At 34.7% G+C, this 22216-nt stretch overlaps 1 protein-coding gene across 1 annotated transcript; it reads left to right on the forward strand.

Moving 5' to 3' along the window:
• The first annotated feature begins 1915 nt into the window (after positions 1-1915).
• selenon (selenoprotein N) lies at positions 1916-22034 on the forward strand. Its single transcript, XM_059352803.1, has 12 exons — positions 1916-2325; positions 3085-3202; positions 3308-3438; positions 4925-5137; positions 6684-6808; positions 7768-7905; positions 7992-8073; positions 11251-11439; positions 13208-13313; positions 13936-14048; positions 15445-15546; positions 18657-22034. Exons 1-12 carry the CDS (start codon positions 2134-2136, stop codon positions 18822-18824), a joined length of 1677 nt encoding a protein of 558 aa, XP_059208786.1. The 5' UTR covers positions 1916-2133; the 3' UTR covers positions 18825-22034.
• The last annotated feature ends 182 nt before the right edge of the window (positions 22035-22216 follow it).

The raw sequence follows: 22216 nt of genomic DNA on the forward strand, positions 1-22216 counted from the left end.
TAACCATTAATTAACAAGTAATAAAGCATTGTTCTCGCTTTAGATCCCTTTAGCTGCAAAAAGCATAGTTAACTGTTAACAAGTGCATAGTTAACTTATAATAGATGAACAATAAAGTATATTTTAATATCAATAAGCAAACAAAATATTAATAAAGGCATGGCAAAGACATAATGGGTGGGTTATGGGTGTTTGTAATGCTATTATGAAGAATTATAAGATACTCATGAGGCTTTCATTAATGTTCTTATTATACATCTCTTATAGCCTGCTATTAGCTGTATTATAATGCCATTATTAACACTTATATAGGCTTACAAACACACAGTAATGTTAATAAGCATCTTGTAAGGACTTACAAGGGCCTTATTACTTGTTAATTAATGGTTATTACAAGGACCTTAATATAAAGCATTACCAAAATGTTTTTTAAAATACATTTTAAAAAGTAAAGTCTTTAGGGAAGGTAGTATAATATGAACATAAAGTTAGAAAATAAAGAAAAGATGAAGGTTGTTTATTTCCATGACAGAAATATGAATAAAGAGGAAAAATAAAAATAACAGAAATAATATACACATGACCCCAGACACGAGGTTTGCCTCATTTTTTATTAGATGCAATGTGTATGTGTCTGTTTAAATATAAGATCATTTCTACATTTCTAAATTCAAGAATTTGATTAAATTAATGTAAAATTGGGCTTAAATAATGAGGAAATTGTTCACAGCTGAAGCAATTAGAATTTTTGGATTAGAATAACAAATATTTGTATTTACTTGTTTGTTTATCTAATTTTCTCTTTATATTTGATTTGCTAATTTATTCATTGTTCTCTTCCCTTTATTATACAGGTGCATCTCAATAAAGTAGAATATCATAGAAAAGTTTATTTATGTCAGTAATTCAATTCATAAAAGTGGAAATAAAACATTATATAGATCCATTACACACAGAATGAAACGTGTCATGTCTTAATTTATTTAATTTCTTGTAATTATAATGATTATGGCTTACATTAAATGAAAAGCTAAAATTCAGTATCTCAAAAAATTTTAATATTTCAAAAGACCAATTTTAAAAAATATGTTTATTATGGAAATGCTGGCCTCCGAAGAGTATGTCCATCTATATGACTCAATACTTGGTTGGGGCTGTTTGACTTGAACTACTGGAAATCAAGATTATAATAGTTTTGGATTTTTCATTAGTTTTAGTTTTAATTTTGTTGTGATTTTTTGTTTTCAAATTCAGTTAGTTTTAGTTAGTTTTTAGAGTGAGTTTGCTAGTTTTAATTAGTTTTTATTTTGGTAAATGCTTAGTTTTAGTTTAGTTTTTATTAGTTTTAGTGTTCGTTTTAGTTTTTTAGTAATTGGGTATTTGTTTGGTGCCAGATTTTAAAAAAGTCACAATAAATGTTTCCTTTATTTCCTTTGTCTGATCCATCTCAGCCCTAATAAGTTTATCAAGTCATAAAACCAGATAGATGAAATAGATTTCACATCAACCAAAAAGGTTTATGTATGAAAAAAGTTGACAAAGACGAAAACGAAGGACATTTTCACTATAATTTTAGTTAGTTTTAGTTTGTTTTCTAACCACAAAATACAGTTTCAGTTAGTTATTTATTTTTTTAAATTTTAATTTTAATTTCAGTTAACAAAAATGTTTTTCAATTCTAGTTTTCGTTATTTTGTTAGCTTTCATTAACTATAATAACCTTGCTGGAAATTGACTTTTACATCATATTCTAGTATATTGAGATGCACCTGTGCTTGTTCTTTTACAGCTGTTCTACAGTGTGCTTTTATTTTGAAGCCACAAATGCCTGATATCCGGTGTTTTGCCGGCTGCTTCTTGTCAGCTTGACGCATTTTAACCACATCCATATGGTTCCAGATCAGATGTGGGAAATAAGAAATCTGTGCTGCTAGCTAACGTTTCACAGCTGTTGCCAGCGATTGTCACGGCCGGAACAGACGCGCGGTGCCCGGCTAGAGGACAGCCGGACTACCGCTGGATCTGAACACTTTGAGGAGAAAGTTTGAACTGACCGATCCCTGCTGCCTGCCCCCTTTTTGGACGTTATCAGCCGACATGTCCTCGTCTAAATAGCTGTGGTGGAGGTCGAGGATGGCCGCAGACGTGGATCAAACAACCCCCGGGGATGAGAGCAAGAATCCGCAGCAGAGCGGGCACCAGAGTCCGCCGAGCTCCGGATCCTGGATCTCCAGGTGGATCTGGACTCTGCTTATAGTCGGTGCTGTCCCTCTTCTCGCCTTCGGGATCAAGTATTACCGAGACGCGCAGCTCCTCAGACGTCATGTGAGATCCGCATCTGTAATAATGTTACACATGTCTCATAATTTAGCAGCAATCATAACTAATTCACTTTTATAAAATCATGAAAACATCTCAAGTCTATAAACATTCAGCCAATTAGGTGTCATTATTTTTCAGAAAATGCAAATTGTGTTAGTTAAAAGTTTGCATTGCGCATTTAGGAGATATAAAACGCGTAAGTACTGTAACATTTCTATAGGCACATTCTGGTTTTATTTCAATACGATTCTCCAAAAAGGTGTGTTTACTTCAGAGTCATTATTTGTCAGACATCAGTCGCCCATAAAACACCACTTCTGCAGTTTTTTTTTCCAGCCCATGGTGTTTTATTAGAGGGTGGATGTGTGTCACAGCTGGTAAAACTCCACCTCTTGTGTAAAGCCATTCTTGTTTAGTTAGAGAGGGTCTCAAGTTGTTGCTGTACTTCCCTGCCCCCTCTCCTCCATTGTACAAACGCGGGTAGGCACGCATCAGTCTGAGACACATGTTAGGAATCTGTGGCCTGTGGGCTGATCTGGATCAGACAGGGCTGCTGAGGTTGAATGAATGATCTGACACCAGGGACAAAGTATCATAAAAAAAATCCTTGATTATGCGTCCACAACAGGGATTTTGTGTCATTTTCCAAAATAGTTGTGCCTAATCTGATGAGATGGCTTCCTGTCCTAGTTCTGATGCTGCATTGAAAACCCCTGAAGCATGAGAAATGACAATACAGATCTGTGTGTGCCTTGTTAATAGGAGGAGAGTGTGCGGACTCTGGGTGCAGAGGGGATTTTCCTCTTCGCCTCCTTAGACACAGACCATGATCTTTATCTCAGTCCGGAGGAGTTTAAACCTATTGCAGAGAAACTCACAGGTACGTCTGTTATCTTTCTCACTGAATGTCCCATTATCCTCTCTCTTTAACAAAAACCTCACATATAAGCCCACACTGATGCCGATCCCTGTTGTTTTCCCACAGGGATTACACCCCCGGTGGATTTTGAGGAGGAAGTGACCCATGACTCCAACGGAGAGACTCTGACCTTGGAGGCCAAAATGCAGCCGCTGCAGCTCGACTCCATGACAAAAAGCAAGGATGGTTTCCTCGGGGTAAGGTCAAGTCAAAGTTTATTTATAGAGCACATTTAAGAACAACCTCAGTTGACCAAAGTGCTGTACAGTTATTAAAATACAATATAAAAATCATACACAAATATAGTTATAAATAAAAACAATAAAATACTAAAAACAGTATAAAATAGTAATAAAAACTCAATCTAAAAACAGAGTTAGAGTTTAAAAAGAAACTGTGGTACGACCAGGAGCACTGGTTAGACGACCTAAGTGCTCTGGAAGTACTGTGGGGTTTTAAAAGCTCTGATAAATGCGATGTTTTTTATATATATATATATATATATATATATATATTCAATTATATTGAATATATAACACATATATATATAAAAAAAATAATATATATTCAATATAATTGAATATATATATATATATATATATATATATATATATATTCAATATAATTGAATATATATTAAAAAACATTTTTTTTGCTGTAGATATATCATGTTTTAATACATTTGCAAAGAATATGAACACTTTTCTATAAAAAGCTTCAAGGAAATTGAAGTTATACTTAATGGGAAAATATACAACAGTAAAACATATCTTATAAAGTCAGTCCTCTAAGCTATTTTTGCAAGAATCTGTGGCAAAATGGGTTAGGGTGAAAAGTGCAAAAACTGAAAACTAAAGTTAAATATTAAGGACATGATTGTCATGATGTCATTTCTAGATTGATTCTATGGGAGTGACCATAATAATTATGACTCATTCCTCTGTCTGGGTCAGCTCCTTGTCAATGCAGTTCAGTGAGTCAGCAACCAAGAACTGAATCAACGAAATAGCAGAGAATTACCTTGCCATCAACTCAAACTTACTACTTAAATTGTATTTTTTTTTAACCCTTTGATGCACAACATGGGTCCAAAATGACCCGCATTCATTCCCCATGTTATTTAATGCTTGCTGTGTGTTTCTGTGCTCTTTTGATATCAACGTATTTTATGATTGAATATTCCAATTATTCTTTAAATATCTTGTTTTTGATAACAACTGATCATTATTTACATTTTCCTCTCATACTTTATGAAGAAAAAAAAGGTTTTGTATTATTACATGGCTAACTACTTGGCTAAGTAGCTTGCTAAGCTAACTACTTAGCCAAGAAGTTAGCTTAGTAGTTAGCTTAGCGAGCTGCTTAGATAACTACTTAGCTAACTACTTAGCCAAGACGTTAGCTTAGTAGTTAGCTTAACAAGCTACTTAGATAACTACTTAGCCAAGAAGTTAGCTTAGTAGATAGCTTAACAAGCTACTTAGATAACTACTTAGCTAACTACTTGGCCAAGAAGTTAGCTTAGTAGTTAGCTTAGCGAGCTGCTTAGCTAAAAAATGGATGCCATTTTTGACCCATGTTGTGCATTAGAACAGTAGTGACACAAAAAGGGATTTTATTCAAATATGAATAAAGGAAAACGTAAAATTAATTAATGTATCTGTCGTCCTGCTGCTCCTGCAGGTGTCTCACAGCTCTCTGAGCGGGCTGCGCTCCTGGAGGAGCCCAGCAGTGCCTTCTTCTTCCTTCTCTGCCAGCCAGTTCAGGGCCTTCCTGCCCCCAAAGAACAAGGGTGAAGTGGGAGACACGTGGTGGGTGATTCCCAGCGAGCTCAACATCTTCACTGGGTACCTGCCCAACAACCGTTACCACCCTCCCTCACCTAAGGGCAAAGAGGTACTGTTGAGGAATACATTGAGGAAACCTTTAAAATTAAATGATCTGACTCCAACAGTAAATCCTCACCTATTTCTCTCCAATCTTTTGATGGGGAATGATGATCAGGAGACGTCCAAGTTCTCAGTTTAACTAACGTATTTAACTTAAATACGTCAAGAAATGAGCAGTTTAGAGTCTCTGGGTTCAATCTACACGTCCCTGATTACACAAAGGCTGGTCAGGTCATGGAGTCTGGACACAGATTTTGCAACAAAACAATAAAACATAAAATATATCTTTTTGTGATTATAGAATCTCACTCTAAGTAGGGCAGAGAAAGTTTAAGAGATGGCAGATGGAGTGAATGTATTTAGTAGGGCCGGGACTTTAACACGTTAATTAAGATGAATTAATTACACAAAAATGAACGCGTTAAAAAAAATTGACGCATTTTAATCACACTTATTTTTGCACCGTGGAATGTTTCTCACTGGATGAGTTTCAGGCGGACCCATTATACTGGAGCACCAACTAGCGTTGATGAGTTCAGACAACAACAAACCACAGTGAACATGAAGGAAGAAGCTGATGAGACGCTTTGGTTGGCCCCGTGGATGATGGGACATTTAGTTACTAAAAACCAACGGATGGAAGCATCGATAAGAGCATGGTTGTGTTGCTATGCAACAAGGAATTCACATATCACCTGAATTTATGAAATGTACTATATTTCTAAATATGCTATTGCTACACTTAATGGCAAAAATTGCACTGGTCTGTTGGACTTGAACAAAAATAAACTATTATTTTTGTTGCTTAAGCTTATGTATTCAGTCATTATTCAATGGTATACTAAAAATCCATGTGGAAAAAAATTACTTTTCACTGTTCTCAGGTCAAATATTTACATGCGATAAATTCGTAAACTAATAAACTAATACGATTAATTAGTTACAAAGCCTCTAATTAATTAGATTAATATTTTTAATCGAGTCCCGGCCCTAGTATTTAGTTTATTCATAGTTTAAAAACAATATAAGCACATGATCATTGTAGCAAAGCAGCTTGCATGATTAATCTATAAATGCACAGACAGTGAACCACGTATGCATAGATAGTGACGTTTTAGGAAAAAGAAAAATCAAGCAGCTTCTTTCTTTTCTCTCTTTTGTGACTGCTTATTTCTTTCATTAATAAATAACAGATTGTACATTTCTAATTTTTAAATTTACTTGAGTTGTAACAGGGTAGGCGTAATAAGCTATGCTTCAGCCTTTTCGGTCCAAATATCTATTATCAATTTTCTTTCTCTGTTTACTTATTGTTTACTTTGATCAATGTTTTTTTTTCTGGTTTGTTACTTCTGTTTTAATGACACGTATTGACTGAAATAAACGGATATGAAAAGAAACGAAACGTATGTCAACAGACAGCGACCCATATCAACAGAGACAGAATAACAGATAATTGTATTATAACAGTATCCTAAAACCTCCTCAGTGTTTCATGTTTAGATAATTGTGATAATACGGTGTGTATTAATGTGTGTTCTGTCCTGCTGCAGGTTCTCATCCACTCCTTGTTGAGCATGTTCCACCCACGGCCCTTCGTCAAATCCCGTTTTGCCCCTCAGGGTGCAGTCGCCTCCATTCGTGCCAGCAACGACTTTTATTATGACATTGTGTTCAGGTGAGGAGTGATTCAGGAGGAGACATAAAAGACCACACTGGGGCCTTTTCTCCTTTTAGCCCATTAACTGCACCATTATGTATACTTTACATTAGTGCTTCCAGAACATATTATACATTTTAATGTCCTCCCTGGCAGGCAGCCACTGGCTTCACTTTAAAATCAGCATGCAGGGCCTGACTCCAGTTTACTCTGTTGTCAGTGATACATTATTAATGCACCATAATGGAGTTTCAAGTACTTTACCTGTTTGAAAAACTATTGGTTGTGGGAGTGGAAATACGAATGTGAGACTTCAGCTGCAATGCAACTATTTCAAAGCAAGAAATCCATAATATCAGAAAGACAATGAAGACAAGATTTATGCTTTGTGAAGCCTCAATATAATCAGAAAAAAAGCTCATATAATAAACTACATGACAATCACATGACTTCAATGACATTTCAATTCATGTCTGTTAAAAACCGTAGTCTCATTTAACCACTTTTTGCCACTTAAGCTGCTTTATAGACGCGTAAAAGCTTCAAATTCACGAGTGCTGTATTTATTTTCATATTCTATTATTCTCTTAGGCTTACTCTCTTAACCACAGAAAAAAAAACCTCATTGACTTTGTAGACAAGGGAACCGAAAGCAAAAATGCAAAACCCTTTTCCTGGTTTTATGATTTATTCCTGCAGCAGTCTACACAAGATGTCAGTCACAATTGCATTTGCTTTAATTAATTTGCTTTTTTATTAAGATTAACAACTGAGCATCTACCAAACATATATACATACATACATTCCTTTAAAAATTACTGACTTAAAAAAATAAAGACAAAAAACCCCACAAAAAATCACAAAAGACAACCTATAAATTAGGATAATATGGATAATGGTAATAATAATATTAAGAAATAGTTTTTTTTTATCAGGATACATTTTGAACTCAAGCTTCTCGTTCTGTTCCTCTGCAGGATTCATGCAGAATTCCAGCTCAACGATGTTCCAGACTTTCCCTTCTGGTTCACGCCGGGTCAGTTCATCGGCAACATTATTCTGGCCAGAGACGCATCTCACGTCCGCCACTTCCACCTCTACGTCCCCAACGACAGGTAACTCCACCAAACACACTGTCACCCAACTTTATCAGGTTTGTTTTCTAGTTTTTTAGTGTTCTACATATTCTGCTGTGTGTCAGGTCTCTGAATGTGGACATGGAGTGGCTGTACGGGGCCAGTGAGAGCAGCAACATGGAGGTGGACATCGGATACCTGCCACAGGTACACTGCAGATAGATAGATAGATAGATAGATAGATAGATAGATAGATAGATAGATAGATAGATAGATAGATAGATAGATAGATAGATAGATAGATAGATAGATAGATAGATAGATAGATAGATAGATAGATAGATAGATAGATAGATAGATAGATAGACAGACTTTATTTATCCCAAGCTGGGAAATTACAGTGTAGCAGCAGCATTACACACAGAGACAATAACAACACAATAAAATAAAAATAACCTAGGCATACTTCAAGCAATAAAATATAAAAATACAATAAAATGTAATGTGAAAATAAAAATAAAGTGTCTAAAGAAGGAGTATGTATTAAGGAGTAGAATTCCAGTGCAGAATAAATATGAATATGCAGTATAAAAATGTTGGTGCTATGAAACAAATAAGGTGCTATGAACAGTGTGCATAAAAAACACATGAAGTGCATAACGACGGTATGTAATGAACCAGACTATTTGTTATTGTACAGTGTGATGGCATGTAGCAGCTCTTGTTGCTGTTTAACCTAGTGTTCACATCACAGTGGCCCTCATTTATCAAACGAGCGTACGTCAGAAAGTGAGCGTAAAGTGGGCGTAAGATAATTTCTACTCAAGCCTCGGCATTTATCAATATCGACGTGAGCGGAGGGTACGATCAGATCTCAGTCTGCTCTCAGCTCGTGTACGCAGGTTTGAGTCAGCGTGAAGTCCACACGTCTGAGTCGGAGAATTGATCTGAGACTATACTTGTCAAGTTCTCAGGGGATTTCTCTTTACTTCTGCCCAAACTTGAAAAAGGCCTCGACCATCTACAAGGTGTTTCGTAATCAACTCAAACGCTTCTTCACTCTTCTTTCTTTTCTTTAGTTATTAAGTTACAATTAAGCCATTAAGGTTGAAAACCTTGATAAGAGAAAAATAAAACAACACAAAATAATGCAATTACTCAAGCTGCCTTGCATCAAATATACACACAAATATAAAATTACTATTAAACCTTTCATTAATTTTTTACTAAACCAACATTACTCAAAATAACAGTTATTACCCTACTACTAATATCATGCCATCACATTAACTTAACATTAACATAAGAAAATAGCATTGAGAAATTAACTACAATAGCATTTCACCATTAAATATGCATTCAACTTGCAACAAATAACAACATCAAATAATTTCCCCACCAGTAGCAGTGATCAAACGTATTTCTGTAATATGTCTATATTGCCCCTGTTGTTAATTGTAACAGTGCACTTTGCTAATAAAGTTGACTTTAGGGGGGAAAAAAATCATTTTTTTGGCCGTATTGCGTCCTTCGGTGTCGTAAACTCTGGAGGCGACTCTTCTGAATCGGGTATATATTATATATATATTATATATATATTAGGGAGTGACATTTAAATTACGCTTGTTTCGAGCCGCCACATTTATCAACAGCCGATCATTTTTACGCTGTGATTGGAGAGATACGGACGATTGATAAATCCCACATGAACCCTGTCGTAAGACGAAATATACACTCAGATCTGCGCTGGTTTCTACGCTCGCTTGAGAAATGAGGGCCACTGTGTCTTAATGTTGCAGTTCAGCTGGTATTTATTTAGCTTCCTTTATTTTGTTTCTTTTATTAACCCCCCCAACCCCCAAACAAAGCTTAAAGTTGTGATATTTCAATCAAATTCCCTTTATTCTAAATGTCTCATTTCAAACTTTGCCAAAAATAAACAGTTTTGAATAACTAGATACTGTTAAATTTGTTAAAATTCAATTCTGCACTCAGCGCAACTAGAAAGACTAGAAAGACATGATTGATTGTGCTGAGACGAACGGTCGCGTTAGAAATATTTACTGAATATCTGTTTACACAGAGCAGAGAGGAGAGGACAGGAGAGGTTATTAAAATGCAAATAGTTAATATTATAATATGTTAAACATGTGGAGACCCAATTTCTTTTTTTTTTTTACAACTTCCATGTCACTTGTGGGCACTTGGAAAGGTGTTGTGTATATACATTCCATTTTATTCCAATTTAAAAAAAAAATAAAAATTTCATATAATTTGATAATCAACTTGCAGTTTATCTTTTTCTTTTTTCCCCATTTTATTCCATTTTTTTTTAAAATAATTTCATATAATTTGATAAGCAACTTGCAGTTTATCTTTTTTTAATGATATCTGTAATTATAACTGTGTTATTCTGCACATATAAAAATACATTTTTGAGTTGTTTACACTCCTAGCCCCATGTTCTAGCTATGATTGTGCTGATTCCAGAGCTGCAGGACTTATATTTTGAAGTGAAATACAAGGTCACAGTGAGTAAAACGTAAAAAGAGCAAATAACGCCCTGAAACTGCCTGGAGCTCAGAGGGTTAAACCTGGTAAGAAGCATTAATATTAAGTCCCAATAACTTGAATAAGTCCTCTACATATTAAATGTTTTTTTTTTAAGCATATTTGTGCATCATTGAGTTAATTGAATTTTTTCCGCGTAAACTTTTGCCAAAACCGGTTCACGTTTCTCTGATGACCAATTCACTCATTTCCACACCCATATAAGATTTTCTTCTTAAAGTCATAGCTCTAAGAATCTAATAATTAAATAATAACTTTAATAATAATTAAAGTTGTGACTGTGTCCACAGTTTTTTTTTCAAAACTTTATTTATTGAATTTTTTCCCAAAAAGTAATACACAATGAACACAACAACGAACATACAGTCATAAAACCCCATCCCTCCCTCTCATAACCAACAGTAATCTCGGAGGAAAACAAATACTTGAGTTAATAAAAAATAAAATAAAATAAATGTATTAATTAATAAATAATAATAATAATAAATTAATTAAATTAAATCATATTAATAAATAAATTAAATTTTACACATTTAGAAAAATGGGGAGGAAATAAATAAATAAAAATAAAACAATAATACACAATCATAATAATCATGAAAGTATACATAATTAAAATTAGTTAAATAACAACAATAATAATAATGAAATAAAATTAAATGGACAGTTTAAGGCAGAGTTATAAAACGTGGTCACCATCCTATTTCTCTCTCCCGATTAAGTCATTACCATAGTACTCTAGCTGTGGTACAAGATTCAAGCCATTCTGCAGGGGTAACAATGCCAGTACCTAATTGTTGACTGTGTCCACAGTTAGAGCTGCAGTCCACGGGCCCGTCCACTCCCTCCGTCATCATGGACGAGGTGGGAAACATCATCGACAGACGAGACGGGGACAGCGAGCCCATCCAGTTCGTCTTCGAGGAAATCCACTGGAGCTCAGAGATCAGTCGGGAAGAAGCCGCTCGACGCCTGGAGGTCACCCTCTACCCCTTCAAGAAGGTCAGTACTCAATACTGAATGCTTTATTTTTGGATAGGGTCAGTGCACATTAAAGCAGTAGTTCTCAACCCCCAATTTAACATGCATGTTGTCCGTGACCCCCGCTCACTGAACAGAATCTCACATGCACAGTTCAGATCACCCAAAAAAGAAACAAAATGACCAAGAAACGACACAAAATGACTTAAAAAGACACAAAATGACCAAAAAGAAACAAAATGACCAAAAAAAGACACAAAATGACTTAAAAAAGACACAAAATAACCAAAAAGAAACAAAATGACAAAAAAAAAGACACAAAATGACCAAAAAAGACACAAAATGACTTAAAAAAGACACAAAATGACCAAACAAAGAAACAAAATGACCAAAAAAAGAAACAAAATGACCTAAAAAACACTAAATGACAAAAAAAAAAAAATTTAAATGACCAAAAAGACTAAAACACATTAACACATGAACACTTTAACACAGTGGAGACAGAGCTGACTTCCAAAATGATTTGGCGACCCCCAGAAATCATCTCACGACTCCAATTGGGGTCCCGACCCCAAGGTTGAGAATAGGTGCATTAATGAACATCGATAAAAGTCTTTGTAAAATTGCCGGATTATAGCAAAGCTGCTAGTTTGCATCGGTAGCGAAAAAATAAATACAAATATTAAAGACAGCAAGTACATAGGTAAGATACGTGAAATAGCCACAGATTCGCTTAACTCAAAATCCGTGGAATAGCCACAGAATCACTCAAATTTCCGTGAAACTGACACGTATTTCGCTGCAATGCAAGTTAATGACAGTCATATCCCGTGGCTATTACATGGATATTTGTTCCTATTGGTTTGTTCCAAGTCACGTGACTTTTAAGGTCCCGGCGGTCAGAACAAAAAACATGGCGGACAGTTCTCTCATTTTTAGTGAAAAAAAATCAATATTTTGACTTAGTTTCTGCATAAAAATGCAGCGAGAAATATATGTTGTATTTTCTAAATATTCACTCAGTGAATGTACATAATCACTTTGTATGTTGGAATAGCCACGGGATATGACTGTGTCAGTTTCATGGAAATTTGAGTGATTCCGTGGCTATTCCACGGATTTTGAGTTAAGCGAATCCGTGGCTATTTCACGGATTCCTGTGAGACCGTGTTGGACAGGATATAACAATGCAATAAAAATGAATGTCGTCTCAAGTTCAGTTAGTGGACCCCCCCCAACAGACAACACATTCCTCCCATACGTAGTGTATGAGGAGAATCTCACAGTCTCCTCTAACACAGGGCCTGGTGTTCACACCTCCTAGAGTCCTTTTCATTTTAAATTAATTCAGCGGCGACGGAGCAAGACCATGGAGACTCTTATATACAAAACAGGCAAATCTAAAAGTTTTAAAATGATGGAAACTTAAAAAATGATGTTTTTTAAGGGTCTTGCAGATATGGAAGGAGAAGGTTTTTTTATCCAGAGTCTTAAGGGCTTTTTTATAGAGAGATTCTATAGGTTTGAGTGCTGCCTTCCATGCCAGGGACCAGCTGGTTAAACAGTAGTGTGTGTGTGAGAAGATCATACAGTGTAAACACATCAAAGCTGCACTGACTGTTAATGAATTCCTGATTTGTCTGAAATTTGCCAGATTGTATTTGACAGAGTTAGACACTTTTTTGATTTGAGTGTCGAGTCCAGGATGAAGCATTTCTTCAACACACTGTTGGCTTTAATAAATTGATTTCACAGCTCTATTATTCATCTCCTCCTGCTCCTTTCTCAGGTGTCCTACCTGCCATTCTCAGAGGCCTTTGAGCGAGCGGCAGCAGAGAATAAACTGGTTCATTCTATTCTGCTGTGGGGAGCGTTAGACGACCAGTCCTGCTGAGGTGAGCTTATTATAGAGGTGGGAATCAGCAGAAGCCCCACCATATGATTTTATCCTGTTACTTGAGTCACAATACGGTATAATTGTGATTTTAAGCATTTTGCGATATGGTGAGTATTGATACAATATAATGCAATTCAACTGTTTAACTGCATTTTGTGTCCACAAAATTAAATTCAATCAATAATTGTTTTGTCCAATCAGAGAAAATTCTCAGTCTCCGTCTGAATTTGAAAACAAAAAATCACAACAAAATTAGACTTCTTTAGACACTTTATTTTTTTATAGTATTTTTATTGTATTTTTATATTTTATTGCTTGAAGTATGCCTAGGTTGTTCTTATTTAATTGTGTTGTTATTGTCTCTGTGTGTAATGCTGCTGCTACACTGTAATTTCCCAGCTTGGGATAAATAAAGTCTATCTATCTATCTATCTATCCATCTATCCATCTATCCATCTATCCATCCATCCATCCATCCATCCATCCATCTATCTATCTAAAACTAAAACGAATGAAAAATCCAAAACTATTATCACCTTGGTAATACATGTTTGATATCAGCTGCAGCACATGATGCCACATTGCCGTAATGTCTCCGTCTCTCCTCCACAACTCTGCAGGTTCGGGGCGGACTCTCCGGGAGACAGTCCTGGAAAGTTCGCCCGTCCTGGCCCTGCTCAACCAGAGCTTCATCAGCAGCTGGTCTCTTGTCAGAGAGCTGGAGAACATGCAGGTGAGCAGTCAGAGCGGAGCAACACCCCAAGAGTGAAAAATGTTTCACACTAAGGCTACGTTTACATGATGACGGTCTGAACAGAAGACGCAAAAGTGGCGTCGCGTCTTCACTTTTTATTCCGTGTTTAGACGAGCGTTTTCAGGAGGAAATCTGCTGCATACGGTGATCTAAAGTGTGTGAATTGGATTGTATGCAGCCAGGCGGCATCACTTAAACAATAAGAGCATCTTTGGGCATGTGGAAGTTTTCCCGCCACGTATTTTCATCAGCTACTCCTTCCACAAAGTTCTCCACCATCCACTAGATCTCCCAGGTCTCCTCCAAAGCCGCCTGGCTCTCTTCCGACCAATTGGTGCATCCAAAATGTGATGGAGGTAATTCCAGATCCTTCTCTGTTCACTAATACTATCTGTACATATCCTGTACATTTGGTGGAAAGACTCCTGTAAGTTTACTAGAGCTGCCAGAGCAGCTTGAAGGTCCCACGCATGGAAATAATCCCACGTTTCTTTATTTCCTGTACTGGAGCATGTATGTGACGTAAACACATACGTGACGTGAGCAGATCTGAGCAGAGTTTTGCGTCTTGTCAGTGTAGACGACACGCTACGGTGGAGCGGATTACAGTTTTACACTCTGGAGGCTGGTTTCAGATTTTTGTGTTTTAAGCCCCAAAAACGGCATCACCGTCTAAACGAAAGGCACTTCCCATAAAATATTTTGTTGTTTTTACCTGCAAGTGTCCTCGTGTAAACGGGGCCTCCAATTCCATTTTCTTTTCTTTTTTTTGTCATTTACTTTTTATTGGTTTTTGAAATGAACAAACAAACAATCAACATAAAGACCTATAGACAAATACGGAAAATATCAAGGGAAAAGTAAAAGCGTACAAAAGGGGATTGGAAAACACCCAAAAATAAATAATAAATAAATAAAAGAAAAAGGGGAAAGGTACAAAGAAATGACAGTATTCTGAAAGTCCAATCTGAGATGACCTGAAATCCAGTTTTATGGTAGAGACACAAGTCAGTAATAAGACTGACTCAAGGAAAGTCCATACAACAAGTAAATAAAATAATCGTTGCATGGAAGACATAATTTGTTAACAAATAAAGAGATTAAGAATAATAATAGCAAACATAAATACATATAAGAAAAAGAAGAAGCACCGGTATATATTTATCCACAAATAACTAAAAATTAATTAATTAATGAATTAATTAGAAAAAAAAATAGAAAAAACAAAACAACAACAACTAACGTCTCTCCACATTATAAATATTTACCCCATTTTGCTTCATATAGATCCAGTCTACCCAGTTGTTTACATGACATTTTTTCGAATGCTGCGACTTCCAATTCCATTTTCAATGAATCTTCTTCCCTTCAACAGGCTGATGAGCAGAACCCTGCGTTGGGTGAAAAGGCCCGGTTACACCTGGAGATGTACAACTTCCCTGTGGAGATGATGTTGGCGCTGCCCAATGGAACCATTGTAAATATTTTATTCTCAGTTTTGTGTCTTTTTTTAGTTTTATTTTATCTTTACTGAGGCAAACAGGTTTCATACAACGTAGGATATTTTTCCTTTTTTTAAAAACAAAACAAAACATAATTCCTCTTAGATTTACAGGTTCCTGATACATAGGAAAAGCAGAGAAAAGGAAAAGAAAACAATATCATTGAAAAGATAACCGTCAGGATTTTCCATCTGTATCTATAGTTATACATCAACATCAGTTTTCTTCCCAGGACCAATTTTTAACATTTTTTATGCATTAACAGTATGAACAGTTCGAACATAAGGGGGAGTTTCACTTTAATTCTCTGAAAGAAAATAAATAAAGAAAAGGGACATGCATATACATAGACAATTACAATAAATTAAAAAAAAAACATAAAAAAGACTCAAACAAAATCTGATCTTAGTCCTGTGTGATCAACATACCCAGTCTATTCTCAGTTTTAAAGAAATCATGTGTAGGAGCAATCCTGTTTATCTTAGTATTTATTAAATTAGTTCATGTTGTTCCACTGTCATGATGTGATTTTTGATGTTTGATTTATATGGAGACACTACAGGTGAATAGGGGAAAATGTATTGACATACAGTCATGGAAAAAATTATTCCACCACCATTGTTTCTTCAATTTCTTGTTCATTTTAATGCCTGGTACAACTAAAGATACATTTGTTTGGACAAATATAATGATAACAACAAAAATAGCTGATAAGAGTTTAATTTAAGAGCTGATATCTAGACATTTAACATGGTTTTCTTTAATGATTTTGGTTATTATTGAAGAACTGAATAAAAAAAGGGTGATCTATTTTTTTTTCCATGACTGTATATCACTATGAGACTTCCCCAGTTGATTAATTAACTTAAGACAGTTATTTTGTTATTACAAGTTTTGAAATTCTGTGTTTAAATGTGCAAATAAGGAATTACCTAGTTTTAGCTTTTGGTGACTTTAAGAAAAATGTACACATGCAAATAGACACATCTCAGTAAAATAAATACATATACGGGTCAGTGAAAAATAAGGGTTGGCAAGATGTCAAATGGTGTAACCACAAAAGAATATTAAATATAATATTATAATATAATAATAAATACTTTTTCCACCTACATTTAGTTGGACTTACATATAATAACTTCATTTTAAAAAACATCAAATAAAAAAAAGAGTATTTCTACATTTACACATTTCGTCAATATTGAGCAGAACATATTCTAAATACCCCTTTTTTTTAAGTTTTGAAAAATCATGTTAAATTTGTTATATACCATAATTTTGCAATATAAACATAGATTGTATTTTTTTTTTTTCATTTTAGTTCACATTTATTTTCCTGTATATGATCAGATTTTTATGAAAAAAAAATAAATTACTGGTTACACCAACTGACACTAGGTTAGATCATGTTATTGACCCATATGTGTATTTTGGAAGTTTTATTTCCATGAGTCTGAAAGAAGACGTGGTATTGAAGTAAAATAGTGCAAAAATGTTTGCAAAAGCATGCAGATCCAGACATTAAAATCTAGGTGCTGGACAGAAGAACATTTAAAACACGGAGAAATAGAATCTGCACACTAGATAATGTTCCCATGACAAGATATATTTATTATACTACTAAAGTGACGAGCATCATAAAGCAGCTGTTCTCAACCTTGGGGTCGGGACCCCAATTGGGGTCGCGAGATGATTTCTGGGGGTCGCCAAATCATTTTGTAAGTCAGCTCTGTCTCCACTGTGTTAAAGTGTTCATGTGTTAATGTGTTTTAGTCTTTTTGGTCACTTAATGTCTTTTTTTGGTCATTTTGTGTGTGTTTTTTTTACTCATTTTGTGTCTTTTTTGGTCATTTTGTGTCTTTTTTTTGATCATTTTGTGGTCAATTTGTGTCTTTTTTTGGTCATTTTGTGGTCAATTTGTGTCTTTTTTGTCATTTTGTGTCTTATTTGGTAATTTTGTTTCTTTTTGGGGTCATTTTGTGTCTTTTTTGGTCAATTTGTGTCTTTTTTTGATCAGTTTGTGGTCAATTTGTGTCTTTTTGGTCATTTTGTTTCTTTTTGGGGTCATGTTGTGTCTTTTTTGGTCAATTTGTGTCTTTTTTTGTCATTTTGTGTCTTTTTTGGGTGATCTGAACTGTGCGTGTGAGATTCTGTTCAGTGAGCGGGGGTCGCGGACAACATGCATGTTAAATTGGGGGTCGCGACTCAAAAAGGTTGAGAACTACTGTCATAAAGAGCCATGATGAATATTTCAACCTGGTGGTAAATTTAATATCTTTTTATGGGAGCATTACTGCCCTTCAAAGCCTAACTGCAATAACGACACAAAAGGTAAAACTGATTTATTTATGATGTAATTTTTATGCTCAAAAATCATGGCGATTTATTTGACCTTTGACCCCAAAAACGTAGTTAGTGCTGGTAGTGCTTACTCTGGTTTTGCTGTAAAAGGTTCTAATAGTAATGCAAAAAAAGAGTGCAGTAACTACAATGTTGTTGATTTATTTTAGCATTTATATTTTGTTTACAGCGAATAAACATTTGCATATTGATTTTGTTATAAGTGTATTTAAATATGTTTAACAGCTCTATTCAAATGTGTGAATTTTAGACTTAATAATATAAAGAAATGTTATATTTTAGTCTTAATATCATTTTATCTCACTTTTTTTACTTCATCACTATATAGATAATAATTTCCCTATCAAATAAACGTATTATTTCCTATATTTTTAAATTAGTATATATATCCAAAGCAGACTGTGGTAAGTGCAATTACTGCTTGGTTTTGAGTTGGATTTTGTGGGTTTTTAAATGATATTTCTCAAAATTTCAAAAAATTGAAGTCTAAAACTTTGTCACAAGATAAAACAGACATCAAGGAGTTCATTTTTAGTTATAACTCAATTTTGACTAAAATGTAGCTACTGCAGTTAGGCTTTGTAAGGCAGAATATCTAGTACGTGGACTCCTTTTTTCCATCTTTATGGAAGCAAAATATCAAAACTGACCGGTGCATGGAAAAACAATTACTATGGTAAAGAGTCAGACTGAAGGATTTTATCTATTTCCTGTTTGGCTTCAGGTCCACCACATCAATGCCAACTTCTTCCTGGACCAGACGGCCATGAAACCAGAGGAGGAAGGAGCCACTTTCAGCTTCTCTGCTGGCTTTGAAGATCCCTCCACATCCACTTATATCAGCTTCCTCAAGGAGGGGCTGGAGAAAGCCAAGCAGTACCTGGCACAGTAATGTGGCTGTGTAAGCAAAAAGAGTCTGAGAGACTAAACAGGAGGAAACAATCATCATTCCTCCGGGTAATAATCCAAGATAAGAAAACCCATCCAGTAATTATGTAGAGAAGCTTTTTCTCATCACTGCGTTGGCAGCTAAAAAACTTTTTGCCTTTAGTCCTCGTTGTTACTATTTATTTGGGCGTCTCTCTCCCGGTCAGAAAGTTTTATATATTGTGATAATCAGTCCTTACTGTCAATATAGTATATTTTAATGAAATACAAAGCAGTAACAGTTATTTAAACACATTTAGATCTGCACTCTCTGCTTGTAGCTGCTGTTGATATAAACAGAAGCATCATAACACACAGAAACATTCTTCAGTAACGCTTTATATTAAGGTCCTTGTAATAACCATTAATTAACAAGTAATAAGGCCCTTGTAAGTCCTTACAAGATGCTTATTAACATTGTGTGTTTATAAGCTTATATAAGTGCACTGCAAAAAAAGAAAAGTTGGGTGAGCTCAAAATTTCAAGGCAACAAACTTCGATAAAATTTTAAGTTGGACAATTAAACTAAATATTTTAAGTTTTGTTTCATGAGTTTGCTCAACTCCGAATTCAGATTTTTGAACTTATAATTTTACATTGTAATAACTTTTAATCCCTACTTCTGCAATGTGCTGAATTGGCACGATTGGAATGCCACTATTAAATGTCAGCTAATGTTGCGACCACAATTTTGAGTTAGCATTGATACGCTAATGGCTACTCTTGTAGCTGTAACAAGCAGCGCTGCTAGCATCAGGTAGCCGCTAGCATCAGTTAGCCGCTAGCTTTCGCTAATGACCGAATTTCACCGCTTTCCCACATTTCACAACAAAGAAATAAGAGTTATCAGAACTATTGTCCCTTGTTGTGAACCCCAACTTAAAGATATAAGTAACAACAACTCACAAACTTGTTTTTGAGCAGACAACTGGCTTCCTTTGTTGTGCTAACTTACATTATTGCCCTAAATGTCAATAATTTATATTTCCAAGTTTTACCAACTTAAATCACTGTTTTAGGCAAAAAATACAAGTTGGCTTTTTTGCAGTGTGTTAATAATGGCATTACAAACATCAATGACCCACCCATTATGTCTTTGCCATGCATTTATTAATCTTATTTTGTTTGCTTATTGATATTAAAATATACTTTATTGCTCATCTATTATAAGTTAACTATAAGTTAACTATGCTTTTTGCAACTACTGGATCTAATGCCTTATTACTTGTTAATTAATGGTTATTAAGGACCTTATTATAAAGCGTTACCCATTCTTTTATATCCTGGTGCATTATTTAATGACTGATGTGTTTTCCTGCTGTACCCAGAGACAGATGGGGTGTAGATCTTTAGTTGTGCTTCAGCAGTTTGTGAAGACGTAGCCTGAAAGCTCTGTGAGGGCCGGGTGGCGCCTGATGTCATGCTGAGGCTGCTGGAGGGAACACGCCTCTCTGACTCACGGGACCGAAGCAGCAGGACAAACTAAACCGGGCTGTGGCACAAACAAGAATGAAATGAGTTGTCTTTTTTTGATTTGAAACCAAATGTTGAATATTTTGCAGATTTGTTTTGGTTTTTGAGGGAGATGTTGCACCAAAGAACATTGTGTTATTGTGTGCAGGAGCTTGAGGTTCATATTTATGTAACTAAATGGAACCATTTTATGTTTGGTTTTGGAGCTGAGAGGCACATGATACAGTACACTGTGGTTTTCTTTTTTTTTTTTTTTTTTAGGATCCAGTTGAAACAATGTGTTCGCTTTAGCCAGACCATAGGAAATCCTGGCAACACTTTATAATAACCATCATTTATAAATTATAAATTGACAACTGGTTTAAGTTCAGTTAAATTATTTTTCGGTCAACAAACAACAGAATCATAATGTTTAGTAATTATTAGGGCTGCAACTAACGATTATTGTCATTATTGATTAATCTGTCGATTATTTAAACGATTCATCGATTAGTTGTTTGGTCAATAAAATGTTAAAAAATATCAACCAGTGTTTCCCAAACCACAAGGTGACGTCCTCAAATCTCTTGTTTTGTCCACAAACCAAAGAGATATTCAGTTTATTGTCATAAAGGAACAAAGAAACCAGAAATATTCACATTGAAGAAGCTGAAATCAGATAATTTGGATTTATTGTCTTTAAAAAACTGCTCAAACCAATTATTGGATTATCAAAATATTTGACGATTAATTTGATAATCGATTATTGTTCGATTAATCGAATAATTGTTGCAGCTCTAGTAATTATAGTAATGCTATTATTTGTTACGTAACAGTTTATTCTTGCACTCATTATGACATTTTATGTTATATTAACCCTCCTGTTATGTTCGTTTCTCAGGATAAACAATAATGTTTATTGGTCAATTTGACCTGGGACATGTTTAATTATCCAAAAATGCCAGAAACTAAAAAAAATCCCAATAAATATTGTTTAAATTTCATTAATAACTCCATTATTAACCATTAAAATCAATATTTAGTGCAATGGTGTTCTTTATCTCTAACAGATCACGGTTCAATGAGGATAATTCACTTGTATTTCATTAAAAAAATGACGTTAATTTATTTTTAAATGTACATTGGAAAAACCTACATATAAAATACAACAGTTTTACATGACTTTGATTTTTTTAAATTTTTAAAAAATTTTTTTATGAAAAAATACTTTTAACTTTTTATTTTACGTTTTTGAAATGGGTCAATGTGACCTACAACATAACAGGAGGGTTAAGTATTTCTTAATGGTTACATTGTGATTTGAAAATGTTAAATCACCATAACTTAAAGCATTACTAGGTAACTAGTAATACTTTATCATTCCATTTTTTAACAGTAAAGTAACTAAATTGAATGATGGTTATTGTAAGGTGTTTATTGAATCATAGATGTTGAAGAAGAACAGATGGACCTACTGTTAGCTTTTTTTTTTCCAAAATGTGTCTCATTTTCACCTTTTCAAGTCATACAATTAAAAGTTTTGATCATGAAGTGTAAGAACACAGGGGTCAACAGAACTCATTTTAAATAGAAACCATGAAATTTGATAAAAGAATGTAACATTATGTCTGCTTCATCGGAGCTTTGAAACACTGTTATTCTACAACCTACCAGTGCCATTTTTTCCACTAAGGTAAAACAATAAAAACATTTTTTGTACAAACTGAATTGTGTGTTTTTTGGCGTTACCCTGCAGTGTTTAACAATCAACCATAGAGTCGTTTTTTAGAGTTTAAATGTTCACTTTGTGTTGTTTTATTAACTAATCTACAGTACCGTACAATGTAAGCAAAGTAGATCTGGCTTTCAGAGTGAGAGCATGTTACAGCTGAGACAAAATTGCAT

This window comes from Centropristis striata, chromosome 16 (assembly GCF_030273125.1).
Source record: "Centropristis striata isolate RG_2023a ecotype Rhode Island chromosome 16, C.striata_1.0, whole genome shotgun sequence".
In the NCBI taxonomy this organism is placed as follows: Eukaryota; Metazoa; Chordata; class Actinopteri; order Perciformes; family Serranidae; genus Centropristis; species Centropristis striata.